The sequence below is a fragment of the Entelurus aequoreus genome, linkage group LG21 (genome assembly GCF_033978785.1).
Source record: "Entelurus aequoreus isolate RoL-2023_Sb linkage group LG21, RoL_Eaeq_v1.1, whole genome shotgun sequence".
NCBI classification, from domain to species: domain Eukaryota; kingdom Metazoa; phylum Chordata; class Actinopteri; order Syngnathiformes; family Syngnathidae; genus Entelurus; species Entelurus aequoreus.
The window spans coordinates 6,266,728-6,282,500 of NC_084751.1; the positions used below are offsets into that span (position 1 = coordinate 6,266,728).

At 40.0% G+C, this 15,773-nt stretch overlaps 1 protein-coding gene and 1 pseudogene across 2 annotated transcripts; one reads left to right on the plus strand and one right to left on the minus strand.

Annotated features, from left to right (window-relative positions):
* Positions 1-49: 49 nt before the first annotated feature.
* Positions 50-14,271, minus strand: LOC133638222 (multiple inositol polyphosphate phosphatase 1-like). 2 transcript variants are annotated; one of them, XM_062030597.1, is made up of 7 exons: positions 13,847-14,271; positions 4,733-4,924; positions 4,460-4,654; positions 4,300-4,397; positions 3,190-3,320; positions 400-533; positions 50-345 (listed from the first exon to the last, which is right to left on the minus strand). In XM_062030597.1, exons 1-7 carry the CDS (start codon positions 14,196-14,198, stop codon positions 92-94), a joined length of 1,356 nt encoding a protein of 451 aa, XP_061886581.1. In that variant the 5' UTR covers positions 14,199-14,271; the 3' UTR covers positions 50-91. The 2 variants fall into 2 exon arrangements, with proteins under 2 accessions (XP_061886581.1, XP_061886582.1); XM_062030598.1 differs by having other exon boundaries at positions 13,776-13,912.
* Positions 4,765-15,773, plus strand: part of LOC133638220 (kinesin-like protein KIF20A) — a 67,570-nt pseudogene continuing 56,561 nt past the window's right edge.

A 15,773-nucleotide genomic window follows, 5' to 3' on the forward strand; every position in this document is an offset into this window, starting at 1 on the left:
TTGTTGGTCAGTTTAGCAAATGTTTTCTTTCACATCAAAAAAAGAAAAGTCTGGTCCAAGACTTTTATTGTGAAAAGACTGGGAGCGTGCATCACAGCTCCGTGTTGGGTCCTCGGCCGCCGTGGGCGCCGTGACACTCTTTATGGAAGTCGCAGCCGTCCAGCAGGTGGCGGTACGCCGCGCGGACGTCACGGTACAGCGGCGCGTCCTCTGCCCACAGTCCCGGGAATCGAACCGGGGTCTCGTTGACGAGCAACTGAAGTCGGGGTCCTCGCTGGCAGTCGTAGAGCACAAAGAGCACGTTGGCGGCGTACGGGACGATCTTGCTTGTTCGGAACGTTCGACCTGAGAAGAAACAAAGGCTCACGTTGCCATGGAAACACAGCGGCTACTTCTTACCGTGCTGTGCGTGGTAGTTGTCTGCAGTGGGCGGAGCCTGGTCCTTGTAAAGTCCCAGCAGGGCGAGGAGGGGGAGGAGCGTCTCTGCGTGGCCAATCAGAATGGAGGCGGGCTCTGGGGACGCCTCTGAGGACCTGATTGACAGCAACTGGATTTCTTTATTGGGACTTTTAATGTGAAAGTGCGTCTGACTGACCTGCGGGGTCGTCCCGCCTTGTCCACTTTATTGGGACTTTTAATGTGAAAGTGCGTCTGACTGACCTGCGGGGTCGTCCCGCCTTGTCCACTTTATTGGGACTTTTAATGTGAAAGTGCGTCTGACTGACCTGCGGGGTCGTCCCGCCTTGTCCACTTTATTGGGACTTTTAATGTGAAAGTGCGTCTGACTGACCTGCGGGGTCGTCCCGCCTTGTCCACTTTATTGGGACTTTTAATGTGAAAGTGCGTCTGACTGACCTGCGGGGTCGTCCCGCCTTGTCCACTTTATTGGGACTTTTAATGTGAAAGTGCGTCTGACTGACCTGCGGGGTCGTCCCGCCTTGTCCACTTTATTGGGACTTTTAATGTGAAAGTGCGTCTGACTGACCTGCGGGGTCGTCCCGCCTTGTCCACTTTATTGGGACTTTTAATGTGAAAGTGCGTCTGACTGACCTGCGGGGTCGTCCCGCCTTGTCCACTTTATTGGGACTTTTAATGTGAAAGTGCGTCTGACTGACCTGCGGGGTCGTCCCGCCTTGTCCACTTTATTGGGACTTTTAATGTGAAAGTGCGTCTGACTGACCTGCGGGGTCGTCCCGCCTTGTCCACTTTATTGGGACTTTTAATGTGAAAGTGCGTCTGACTGACCTGCGGGGTCGTCCCGCCTTGTCCACTTTATTGGGACTTTTAATGTGAAAGTGCGTCTGACTGACCTGCGGGGTCGTCCCGCCTTGTCCACTTTATTGGGACTTTTAAAGGCCTACTGAAAGCCACTACTACCGACCACGCAGTCTGATAGTTTATATATCAATGATGAAATCTTAACATTATAACACATGCCAATACGGCCGGGTTAACTTATAAAGTGACATTTTAAATTTGCCGCTAAACTTCCGGTTCGAAACGCCTCTGCGGATGACGTATGCGCGTGACGTAGCCCGGCGAACACGGGTATGCCTTCCACATTGAAGCCGATACGAAAATGCTCTGTTTTCATTTCATAATTCCACAGTATTCTGGACATCTGTGTTCGTGAATCTGTTTCAATCATGTTCATTGCATTATGGAGAAGGAAGCCAAGCAAGCAAAGAAGAAAGTTGTCGGTGCGAAATGGACGTATTTTTCGAACGTAGTCAGCAACAACAGTACACAGCCGGCGCTTCTTTGTTTACATTCCCGAAAGATGCAGTCAAGATGGAAGAACTCGGATAACAGAGACTCTAACCAGGAGGACTTTTGATTTGGATACACAGACGCCTGTAGAGAAGTGGGACAACACAGACTCTTACCAGGATTACTTGCTTTGGCTTTTTTTTGCGTATGTACGTAACTTTTTTAAAATATATAAGCTTTATGAACCTTGGGTTAGGTGAACGGTCTTTTGGGCTGAGTGATTGTGTGTGTTGATCATGTGTTTGAATTGTATTGGCGTGTTCTATGGAGCTAGGAGCTAGCAGAGGAGCTAGGAGCTAGCATAACACGTACCGTACCGGACGTGCGCGTCACGTACGTAACTTTTTAAAAATATATAAGCTTTATGAACCTTGGGTTAGGTGAACGGTCTTTTGGGCTGAGTGATTGTGTGTGTTGATCAGGTGTTTGAATTGTATTGGCGTGTTCTATGGAGCTAGGAGCTAGCAGAGGAGCTAGGAGCTAGCATAACAAACACGCAGGTGTTATTATGCAGGATTAATTTGTGGCATATTAAATATAAGCCTGGTTGTGTTGTGGCTAATAGAGTATATATATGTCTTGTGTTTATTTACTGTTGTAGTCATTCCCAGCTGAATATCAGGTACCGTGAGTATGCAGCCTTGGCTGCTAAACATTCGATAACTTGACCGTATGTGCGCGTCACGTACGTAACTTTTTAAAAATATATAAGCTTTATGAACCTTGGGTTAGGTAAACTGTCTTTTGGGCTGAGTGATTGTGTGTGTTGATCAGGTGTTTGAATTGTATTGGCGTGTTCTATGGAGCTAGGAGCTAGCAGAGATGGAGCTAGGAGCTAGCAGAGGAGCTAGGAGCTAGCATAACAAACACGCAGGTGTTTTTATGCAGGATTAATTTGTGGCATATTAAATATAAGCCTGGTTGTGTTGTGGCTAATAGAGTATATATATATGTCTTGTGTTTATTTACTGTTGTAGTCATTCCCAGCTGAATATCAGGTCACCCCCGGCTCTCACAGCATCTTCCCTATCTGAATAGCTTCAACTCCCCACTAGTCCTTCACTTGCACTTTACTCATCCACAAATCTTTCATCCTCGCTCAAATTAATGGGGAAATTGTCGCTTTCTCGGTCCGAATCTCTCTCACTTCATGCGGCCATCATTGTAAACAATAGGGAACTTTGCGTATATGTTCAACTGACTACGTCACGCTACTTCCGGTAGGTGCAAGCCTTTTTTTTATCAGATACCAAAAGTTGCAATCTTTATCGTCGTTGTTCTATACTAAATCCTTTCAGCAAAAATATGGCAATATCGCGAAATGATCAAGTATGACACATAGAATAGATCTGCTATCCCCGTTTAAATAAAAAAAATTCATTTCAGTAGGCCTTTAATGTGAAAGTGCGTCTGACTGACCTGCGGGGTCGTCCCGCCTTGTCCAGAGTCCTGAAGATGTGATGAAAGAGTGGACAGCTGGACAGGCTGTTGATGGCGTGACCGTGCGCACGCTTCCAGTACTGCTTCAGGTCCAACTTGTACTCCAGAACCTGCCGGGAGAACCACAGGTTTTGTAGTCAGAACCTGTCGGGAAAACCGCAGGTTTTGATCTCCAGAACCTTCCGGGAGAACCACAGGTTTTGTACTCCAGAACATGCTGGGAGAACCACAGGTTTTGTAGTCCAGAACCTGCTGGGAGAACCACAGGTTTTGTAGTCCAGAACCTGCTGGGAGAACCGCAGGTTTTGTAGTCCAGAACCTGTCGGGAAAACCGCAGGTTTTGAACTCCAGAACCTTGCGGGAGAACCACAGGTTTTGTACTCCAGAACCTGCTGGGAGAACCACAGGTTTTGTAGTCCAGAACCTGTCTGGAAAACCGCAGGTTTTGTAGTCCAGAACCTTCCGGGAGAACCACAGGTTTTGTACTCCAGAACCTGCTGGGAGAATCACAGGTTTTGTAGTCCAGAACCTGTCGGGAAAACCGCAGGTTTTGAACTCCAGAACCTTGTGGGAGAACCACAGGTTTTGTACTCCAGAACCTGCTGGGAAAACCACAGGTTTTGTACTCCAGAACCTGCTGGGAGAACCACAGGTTTTGTACTCCAGAACCTGCTGGGAGAACCACAGGTTTTGTAGTCCAGAACCTGTCTGGAAAACCGCAGGTTTTGTAGTCCAGAACCTTCCGGGAGAACCACAGGTTTTGTACTCCAGAACCTGCTGGGAGAACCACAGGTTTTGTAGTCCAGAACCTGTCGGGAAAACCGCAGGTTTTGAACTCCAGAACCTTGCGGGAGAACCACAGGTTTTGTACTCCAGAACCTGCTGGGAAAACCACAGGTTTTGTACTCCAGAACCTGCTGGGAGAACCACAGGTTTTGTACTCCAGAACCTGCTGGGAGAACCACAGGTTTTGTAGTCCAGAAGCTGTCGGGAAAACCACAGGTTTTGTAGTCCAGAACCACAGGTTTTGTAGTCCAGGAGCTGGCTGGAGAAGCCCAGGTTTTGTAGTCCAGAAGCTGGCGGTGTCACCTGAGCGTCGTCCTGGTCAAACAGGAAGCACCAGGGCGAGTGTTGGGACTTGATGGCGAGCTCGTAGGAGCACAAGAAGAACGCCGCCTCCAGCAGATCTACAGGAAATGAACTTTCATGTACAGGAAATGAAGTTTGTCGTGTGCGTCGCTACGGTAACCTGCTGTCAAGCTGTGGCCAGGAAGGCCGAGTTTGTCCGCCACCTTGGTCCTCACGCCGTCCATCTCCTGGCCGTCTCGGAACTTGTGGACCTCGGCCAGCGCCGTGTGGTTCTTCTCCACGCCCTCCACGTAACCAGGGCAACGCTCAAAGGAGCGCAGCAGCTGGTCGTCCACTCTGTGGCTGTAGTCGACGTCTGAGGAGGAGGAGGAGGAGGTTATTTAGGAGGAGAGGAGAGGAGAGGAGCATGACCATGGACTTGATGCAGGCCTACGTGACAGGTGTGCTTGCAGGTGAAGTCCTTCCTGGAAAGCTTCCACGCTGCTGACACAACGATGCTTGGAGCTGCTCAGCAGCTGGACACGCCCCCTGCGCACTGGCTCCTCCCCCAGCAGAGAAGGTAAGAGCAGGGAGAGACGCCTGGCCAGGTGACGCATGTCTTCTCTACCTTTGTGGACCAGCTCACCTGGGGGACAACTTTCATCACTTCCAGCCGCAAACACTGACATTCTTTAAACGTGCACAACTTCAACATTGTTGCAACTCTTACTGTAGCACACTGTGTGTCTGCAATCTATTATTGTAGCACACTGTGTGTCTGTAATCTATTATTGTAGCACACTGTGTGTCTGTAATCTATTACTGTAGCACACTGTGTGTCTGTAATCTATTATTGTAGCACACTGTGTGTCTGTAATCTATTATTGTAGCACACTGTGTGTCTGTAATCTATTATTGTAGCACACTGTGTGTCTGTAATCTATTATTGTAGCACACTGTGTGTCTGTAATCTATTATTGTAGCACACTGTGTGTCTGTAATCTATTACTGTAGCACACTGTGTGTCTGTAATCTATTATTGTAGCACACTGTGTGTCTGTAATCTATTACTGTAGCACACTGTGTGTCTGTAATCTATTACTGTAGCACACTGTGTGTCTGCAATCTATTATTGTAGCACACTGTGTGTCTGTAATCTATTATTGTAGCACACTGTGTGTCTGTAATCTATTATTGTAGTGTCTGTAATCTATTATTGTAGCACACTGTGTGTCTGTAATCTATTATTGTAGCACACTGTGTCTGTAATCTATTATTGTAGCACACTGTGTGTCTGTAATCTATTATTGTAGTGTCTGTAATCTATTATTGTAGCACACTGTGTGTCTGTAATCTATTATTGTAGCACACTGTGTGTCTAATCTATTATTGTAGCACACTGTGTGTCTGCAATCTATTATTGTAGTGTCTGTAATCTATTATTGTAGCACACTGTGTCTGTAATCTATTATTGTAGCACACTGTGTGTCTGTAATCTATTAATGTAGCACACTGTGTGTCTGTAATCTATTATTGTAGGACACTGTGTGTCTGTAATCTATTATTGTAGCACACTGTGTGTCTGTAATCTATTATTGTAGCACACTGTGTGTCTGTAATCTATTATTGTAGCACACTGTGTGTCTGTAATCTATTATTGTAGCACACTGTGTGTCTGTAATCTATTATTGTAGCACACTGTGTGTCTGTAATCTATTATTGTAGCACACTGTGTGTCTGTAATCTATTATTGTAGCACACTGTGTGTCTGTAATCTATTATTGTAGCACACTGTGTGTCTGTAATCTATTATTGTAGCACACTGTGTGTCTGTAATCTATTATTGTAGCACACTGTGTGTCTGTAATCTATTATTGTAGCACACTGTGTGTCTGTAATCTATTACTGTAGCACACTGTGTGTCTGTAATCTATTATTGTAGCACACTGTGTGTCTGTAATCTATTACTGTAGCACACTGTGTGTCTGTAATCTATTACTGTAGCACACTGTGTGTCTGCAATCTATTATTGTAGCACACTGTGTGTCTGTAATCTATTATTGTAGCACACTGTGTGTCTGTAATCTATTATTGTAGCACACTGTGTGTCTGTAATCTATTACTGTAGCACACTGTGTGTCTGTAATCTATTATTGTAGCACACTGTGTGTCTGTAATCTATTATTGTAGCACACTGTGTGTCTGTAATCTATTACTGTAGCACACTGTGTGTCTGTAATCTATTATTGTAGCACACTGTGTGTCTGTAATCTATTATTGTAGCACACTGTGTGTCTGTAATCTATTATTGTAGCACACTGTGTGTCTGTAATCTATTATTGTAGCACACTGTGTGTCTGTAATCTATTATTGTAGCACACTGTGTGTCTGTAATCTATTACTGTAGCACACTGTGTGTCTGTAATCTATTATTGTAGCACACTGTGTGTCTGTAATCTATTACTGTAGCACACTGTGTGTCTGTAATCTATTACTGTAGCACACTGTGTGTCTGCAATCTATTATTGTAGCACACTGTGTGTCTGTAATCTATTATTGTAGCACACTGTGTGTCTGTAATCTATTATTGTAGTGTCTGTAATCTATTATTGTAGCACACTGTGTGTCTGTAATCTATTATTGTAGCACACTGTGTCTGTAATCTATTATTGTAGCACACTGTGTGTCTGTAATCTATTATTGTAGTGTCTGTAATCTATTATTGTAGCACACTGTGTGTCTGTAATCTATTATTGTAGCACACTGTGTGTCTAATCTATTATTGTAGCACACTGTGTGTCTGCAATCTATTATTGTAGTGTCTGTAATCTATTATTGTAGCACACTGTGTCTGTAATCTATTATTGTAGCACACTGTGTGTCTGTAATCTATTAATGTAGCACACTGTGTGTCTGTAATCTATTATTGTAGGACACTGTGTGTCTGTAATCTATTATTGTAGCACACTGTGTGTCTGTAATCTATTATTGTAGCACACTGTGTGTCTGTAATCTATTATTGTAGCACACTGTGTGTCTGTAATCTATTATTGTAGCACACTGTGTGTCTGTAATCTATTATTGTAGCACACTGTGTGTCTGTAATCTATTATTGTAGCACACTGTGTGTCTGTAATCTATTATTGTAGCACACTGTGTGTCTGTAATCTATTATTGTAGCACACTGTGTGTCTGTAATCTATTATTGTAGCACACTGTGTGTCTGTAATCTATTATTGTAGCACACTGTGTGTCTGTAATCTATTATTGTAGCACACTGTGTGTCTGTAATCTATTACTGTAGCACACTGTGTGTCTGTAATCTATTATTGTAGCACACTGTGTGTCTGTAATCTATTACTGTAGCACACTGTGTGTCTGTAATCTATTACTGTAGCACACTGTGTGTCTGCAATCTATTATTGTAGCACACTGTGTGTCTGTAATCTATTATTGTAGCACACTGTGTGTCTGTAATCTATTATTGTAGTGTCTGTAATCTATTATTGTAGCACACTGTGTGTCTGTAATCTATTATTGTAGCACACTGTGTCTGTAATCTATTATTGTAGCACACTGTGTGTCTGTAATCTATTATTGTAGTGTCTGTAATCTATTATTGTAGCACACTGTGTGTCTGTAATCTATTATTGTAGCACACTGTGTGTCTAATCTATTATTGTAGCACACTGTGTGTCTGCAATCTATTATTGTAGTGTCTGTAATCTATTATTGTAGCACACTGTGTCTGTAATCTATTATTGTAGCACACTGTGTGTCTGTAATCTATTAATGTAGCACACTGTGTGTCTGTAATCTATTATTGTAGGACACTGTGTGTCTGTAATCTATTATTGTAGCACACTGTGTGTCTGTAATCTATTATTGTAGCACACTGTGTGTCTGTAATCTATTATTGTAGCACACTGTGTGTCTGTAATCTATTATTGTAGCACACTGTGTGTCTGTAATCTATTATTGTAGCACACTGTGTGTCTGTAATCTATTATTGTAGCACACTGTGTGTCTGTAATCTATTATTGTAGCACACTGTGTGTCTGTAATCTATTATTGTAGCACACTGTGTGTCTGTAATCTATTATTGTAGCACACTGTGTGTCTGTAATCTATTATTGTAGCACACTGTGTGTCTGTAATCTATTATTGTAGCACACTGTGTGTCTGTAATCTATTACTGTAGCACACTGTGTGTCTGTAATCTATTATTGTAGCACACTGTGTGTCTGTAATCTATTACTGTAGCACACTGTGTGTCTGTAATCTATTACTGTAGCACACTGTGTGTCTGCAATCTATTATTGTAGCACACTGTGTGTCTGTAAGCTATTATTGTAGCACACTGTGTGTCTAATCTATTATTGTAGTGTCTGTAATCTATTATTGTAGCACACTGTGTGTCTGTAATCTATTATTGTAGCACACTGTGTCTGTAATCTATTATTGTAGCACACTGTGTGTCTGTAATCTATTATTGTAGTGTCTGTAATCTATTATTGTAGCACACTGTGTGTCTGTAATCTATTATTGTAGCACACTGTGTGTCTAATCTATTATTGTAGCACACTGTGTGTCTGCAATCTATTATTGTAGTGTCTGTAATCTATTATTGTAGCACACTGTGTCTGTAATCTATTATTGTAGCACACTGTGTGTCTGTAATCTATTATTGTAGCACACTGTGTGTCTGTAATCTATTATTGTAGCACACTGTGTGTCTGCAATCTATTATTGTAGTGTCTGTAATCTATTACTGTAGCACACTGTGTGTCTGTAATCTATTACTGTAGCACACTGTGTCTGTAATCTATTATTGTAGCACACTGTGTGTCTGTAATCTATTATTGTAGCACACTGTGTGTCTGTAATCTATTATTGTAGCACACTGTGTGTCTGTAATCTATTATTGTAGCACACTGTGTGTCTGTAATCTATTATTGTAGCACACTGTGTGTCTGTAATCTATTACTGTAGCACACTGTGTGTCTGTAATCTATTATTGTAGCACACTGTGTGTCTGTAATCTATTACTGTAGCACACTGTGTGTCTGTAATCTATTACTGTAGCACACTGTGTGTCTGCAATCTATTATTGTAGCACACTGTGTGTCTGTAATCTATTATTGTAGCACACTGTGTGTCTGTAATCTATTATTGTAGTGTCTGTAATCTATTATTGTAGCACACTGTGTGTCTGTAATCTATTATTGTAGCACACTGTGTCTGTAATCTATTATTGTAGCACACTGTGTGTCTGTAATCTATTATTGTAGTGTCTGTAATCTATTATTGTAGCACACTGTGTGTCTGTAATCTATTATTGTAGCACACTGTGTGTCTAATCTATTATTGTAGCACACTGTGTGTCTGCAATCTATTATTGTAGTGTCTGTAATCTATTATTGTAGCACACTGTGTCTGTAATCTATTATTGTAGCACACTGTGTGTCTGTAATCTATTAATGTAGCACACTGTGTGTCTGTAATCTATTATTGTAGGACACTGTGTGTCTGTAATCTATTATTGTAGCACACTGTGTGTCTGTAATCTATTATTGTAGCACACTGTGTGTCTGTAATCTATTATTGTAGCACACTGTGTGTCTGTAATCTATTATTGTAGCACACTGTGTGTCTGTAATCTATTATTGTAGCACACTGTGTGTCTGTAATCTATTATTGTAGCACACTGTGTGTCTGTAATCTATTATTGTAGCACACTGTGTGTCTGTAATCTATTATTGTAGCACACTGTGTGTCTGTAATCTATTATTGTAGCACACTGTGTGTCTGTAATCTATTATTGTAGCACACTGTGTGTCTGTAATCTATTACTGTAGCACACTGTGTGTCTGTAATCTATTATTGTAGCACACTGTGTGTCTGTAATCTATTACTGTAGCACACTGTGTGTCTGTAATCTATTACTGTAGCACACTGTGTGTCTGCAATCTATTATTGTAGCACACTGTGTGTCTGTAAGCTATTATTGTAGCACACTGTGTGTCTGTAATCTATTATTGTAGTGTCTGTAATCTATTATTGTAGCACACTGTGTGTCTGTAATCTATTATTGTAGCACACTGTGTCTGTAATCTATTATTGTAGCACACTGTGTGTCTGTAATCTATTATTGTAGTGTCTGTAATCTATTATTGTAGCACACTGTGTGTCTGTAATCTATTATTGTAGCACACTGTGTGTCTAATCTATTATTGTAGCACACTGTGTGTCTGCAATCTATTATTGTAGTGTCTGTAATCTATTATTGTAGCACACTGTCTGTAATCTATTATTGTAGCACACTGTGTGTCTGTAATCTATTAATGTAGCACACTGTGTGTCTGTAATCTATTATTGTAGCACACTGTGTGTCTGTAATCTATTATTGTAGCACACTGTGTGTCTGTAATCTATTATTGTAGCACACTGTGTGTCTGTAATCTATTATTGTAGCACACTGTGTGTCTGTAATCTATTATTGTAGCACACTGTGTGTCTGTAATCTATTATTGTAGCACACTGTGTGTCTGTAATCTATTATTGTAGCACACTGTGTGTCTGTAATCTATTATTGTAGCACACAGTGTGTCTGTAATCTATTATTGTAGCACACTGTGTGTCTGTAATCTATTATTGTAGCACACTGTGTTCTGTAATCTATTATTGTAGCACACTGTGTGTCTGTAATCTATTATTGTAGCACACTGTGTGTCTGTAATCTATTATTGTAGCACACTGTGTGTCTGTAATCTATTATTGTAGCACACTGTGTCTGTAATCTATTATTGTAGCACACTGTGTGTCTGTAATCTATTACTGTAGCACACTGTGTGTCTGTAATCTATTATTGTAGCACACTGTGTGTCTGTAATCTATTACTGTAGCACACTGTGTGTCTGTAATCTATTACTGTAGCACACTGTGTGTCTGCAATCTATTATTGTAGCACACTGTGTGTCTGTAATCTATTATTGTAGCACACTGTGTGTCTGTAATCTATTATTGTAGTGTCTGTAATCTATTATTGTAGCACACTGTGTGTCTGTAATCTATTATTGTAGCACACTGTGTCTGTAATCTATTATTGTAGCACACTGTGTGTCTGTAATCTATTATTGTAGTGTCTGTAATCTATTATTGTAGCACACTGTGTGTCTGTAATCTATTATTGTAGCACACTGTGTGTCTAATCTATTATTGTAGCACACTGTGTGTCTGCAATCTATTATTGTAGTGTCTGTAATCTATTATTGTAGCACACTGTGTCTGTAATCTATTATTGTAGCACACTGTGTGTCTGTAATCTATTAATGTAGCACACTGTGTGTCTGTAATCTATTATTGTAGCACACTGTGTGTCTGTAATCTATTATTGTAGCACACTGTGTGTTTGTAATCTATTACTGTAGCACACTGTGTGTCTGTAATCTATTATTGTAGCACACTGTGTGTCTGCAATCTATTATTGTAGCACACTGTGTCTGTAATCTATTATTGTAGCACACTGTGTGTCTGTAATCTATTATTGTAGCACACTGTGTGTCTGTAATCTATTATTGTAGCACACTGTGTGTCTGTAATCTATTACTGTAGCACACTGTGTGTCTGCAATCTATTATTGTAGCACACTGTGTCTGTAATCTATTATTGTAGCACACTGTGTGTCTGTAATCTATTACTGTAGCACACTGTGTGTCTGTAATCTATTACTGTAGCACACTGTGTGTCTGCAATCTATTATTGTAGCACACTGTGTCTGTAATCTATTATTGTAGCACACTGTGTGTCTGTAATCTATTATTGTAGTGTCTGTAATCTATTATTGTAGCACACTGTGTGTCTGTAATCTATTATTGTAGCACACTGTGTGTCTGCAATCTATTATTGTAGTGTCTGTAATCTATTATTGTAGCACACTGTGTCTGTAATCTATTATTGTAGCACACTGTGTGTCTGTAATCTATTAATGTAGCACACTGTCTGTAATCTATTATTGTAGCACACTGTGTGTCTGTAATCTATTATTGTAGCACACTGTGTGTTTGTAATCTATTACTGTAGCACACTGTGTGTCTGTAATCTATTATTGTAGCACACTGTGTGTCTGCAATCTATTATTGTAGCACACTGTGTCTGTAATCTATTATTGTAGCACACTGTGTGTCTGTAATCTATTATTGTAGCACACTGTGTGTCTGTAATCTATTACTGTAGCACACTGTGTGTCTTTAATCTATTATTGTAGCACACTGTGCGTCTGTAATCTATTATTGTAGCACACTGTGTGTCTGCAATCTATTATTGTAGCACACTGTGTGTCTGTAATCTATTACTGTAGCACACTGTGTCTGTAATCTATTATTGTAGCACACTGTGTGTCTGTAATCTATTACTGTAGCACACTGTGTGTCTGTAATCTATTACTGTAGCACACTGTGTGTCTGTAATCTATTATTGTAGCACACTGTGTGTCTGTAATCTATTACTGTAGCACACTGTGTGTCTGTAATCTATTATTGTAGCACACTGTGTGTCTGTAATCTATTATTGTAGCACACTGTGTGTCTGTAATCTATTACTGTAGCACACTGTGTGTCTGTAATCTATTATTGTAGCACACTGTGTGTCTGTAATCTATTATTGTATCTATTATTGTAGCACAATTGTCACTGTGTGTCTGTAATCCAATTTACATGTCTGTGTACTCATTTGTGTGTATCTCAATCTGTGTGTGTAATCCAATCTACGTGTTTGTACTAAATTGTGTGTCTATCTCAATCTGTGTGTGTGTGTAATCCGATTTACATGTCATGTATATCTATTTACACACACACACACACAGATTGAGATACAGACACACAAATTAAAACATGCACACACAGATGGAGATAGACACAAATGAGAACATGGACACATATATCTAATTACACACACAGATGGAGATGACACACACACGGATGGAGATGACACACACACACACAGATGGAGATGACACACACACACACACACACACACACGGATGGAGATGACACACACACACACAGATGGAGATGACACACACATACACACAGATGGAGATGACACACACACACACACACACACGGATGGAGATGACACACACACACACAGATGGAGATGACACACACACACACACAGATGGAGATGACACACACACACACACACACGGATGGAGATGACACACACACACACAGATGGAGATGACACACACATACACACAGATGATGACACACACACACACACACACACACACAGATGGAGTAATAGAGTGTATACATGAGTGTACACTCACCAGGTAATAAACATGTTTAGGTCAATAATGATATTATTTAGTGACTGACTGAGCAGTCCAAGTCCAACACTCCATTTGAAGGTGACTTATATACTTTTGTAAACACTTGTACAAATATGTCAAAGTGGGTGTATTACATGACGTCACGTCACGTGACGAGGCTCACCGTCCATGTCGTCAGTGTACCACATCAAAGTGGGTGTATTACATGACGTCACGTCACGTGACGAGGCTCACCGTCCATGTCGTCAGTGTACCACATCCGCCATCCCTCCAGGATGTCCCGCCTCCATGCCGTCCCCTCTTGCGGCCTTTGGCTCCGGAGCAAGTCGCTCAGCTTCCGGATGGCGCGGACGTTGTTGACGGTCGGGTAGCGGCTGCCGTGCCGGACCAGGGCGCTCACATGGACCGGGGAGCAGCGCTCGGTGGTGGGAGGCCGCAGGATGGAGTGATTGACGGCCAGGATGTCGGCCAGCAGGTGCGGGTTCACCTCCTCGTAGCGGCTTTTAGTCCCGAAGTGAGCGCCGATGTTGACGTTGACGTCGGCGGAAGTCACGAAGATGTGCAGAAGGAAGTGCAGGAAGAACATTTCTTCTCGTGGAAAATGGCGCTAATTAGCAAGCACAGTCCCGCCTTTATTTATTCTGCTTCCGCTTTGATGACCTTTCACCTCTGCGCCTTCTCTTCCGGCTTGGACGACCAATAATTACAAACAAATAAATAATAATAAAACTAGTCTGGAGAATTTGACAAACTACTTTCGATCATTGCGAACTCTATTGACGATGTTTATTTATTAATACATATTTACTCTATTGACGTTTATTAATACATATTTACTCTATTGACGATGTTTATTAATACATATTTACTCTATTGACGTTTATTAATACATATTTACTCTATTGACGATGTTTATTAATACATATTTACTCTATTGACGATGTTTATTTATTAATACATATTTACTCTATTGACGATGTTTATTTATTAATACATATTTACTCTATTGACGATGTTTATTAATACATATTTACTCTATTGACGATGTTTATTTATTAATACATATTTACTCTATTGACGTTTATTAATACATATTTACTCTATTGACGATGTTTATTTATTAATACATATTTACTCTATTGACGATGTTTATTAATACATATTTACTCTATTGACGTTTATTAATACATATTTACTCTATTGACGTTTATTAATACATATTTACTCTATTGACGATGTTTATTAATACATATTTACTCTATTGACGATGTTTATTTATTAATACATATTTACTCTATTGACGATGTTTATTAATACATATTTACTCTATTGACGATGTTTATTAATACATATTTACTCTATTGACGATGTTTATTTATTAATACATATTTACTCTATTGACGATGTTTATTAATACATATTTACTCTATTGACGATGTTTATTTATTAATACATATTTACTCTATTGACGATGTTTATTAATACATATTTACTCTATTGACGATGTTTATTTATTAATACATATTTACTCTATTGACGATGTTTATTAATACATATTTACTCTATTGACGATGTTTATTTATTAATACATATTTACTCTATTGACAATGTTTATTAATACATATTTACTCTATTGACAATGTTTATTTATTAATACATATTACTCTATTGACGATGTTTAATACATATTTACTCTATTGACGATGTTTATTTATTAATACATATTTACTCTATTGACGATGTTTATTAATACATATTTACTCTATTGACAATGTTTATTTATTAATACATATTACTCTATTGACGATGTTTAATACATATTTACTCTATTGACGATGTTTATTTATTAATACATATTTACTCTATTGACGATGTTTATTTATTAATACATATTTACTCTATTGACGATGTTTATTTATTAAAACATATTTTCAAAGTTTGCGCTTTCTGTACTACAAAATAAGAGCAGCAACTCAAACCGGTGTTGGCTTTTTTATTGTGGGGGAATAAAAGTGTCAAATGTGCTGCACAGCGCCACCCTGTGGAGGAAGACTAAAGGCTTTTTTTTCTTCCTGACTCAACGTCTTCTAATCCAGCAAGTTGATTGTATTCTCTTTCAAAAACATTGCTATTGACAAGCTGCTCTATTTACACCATGATA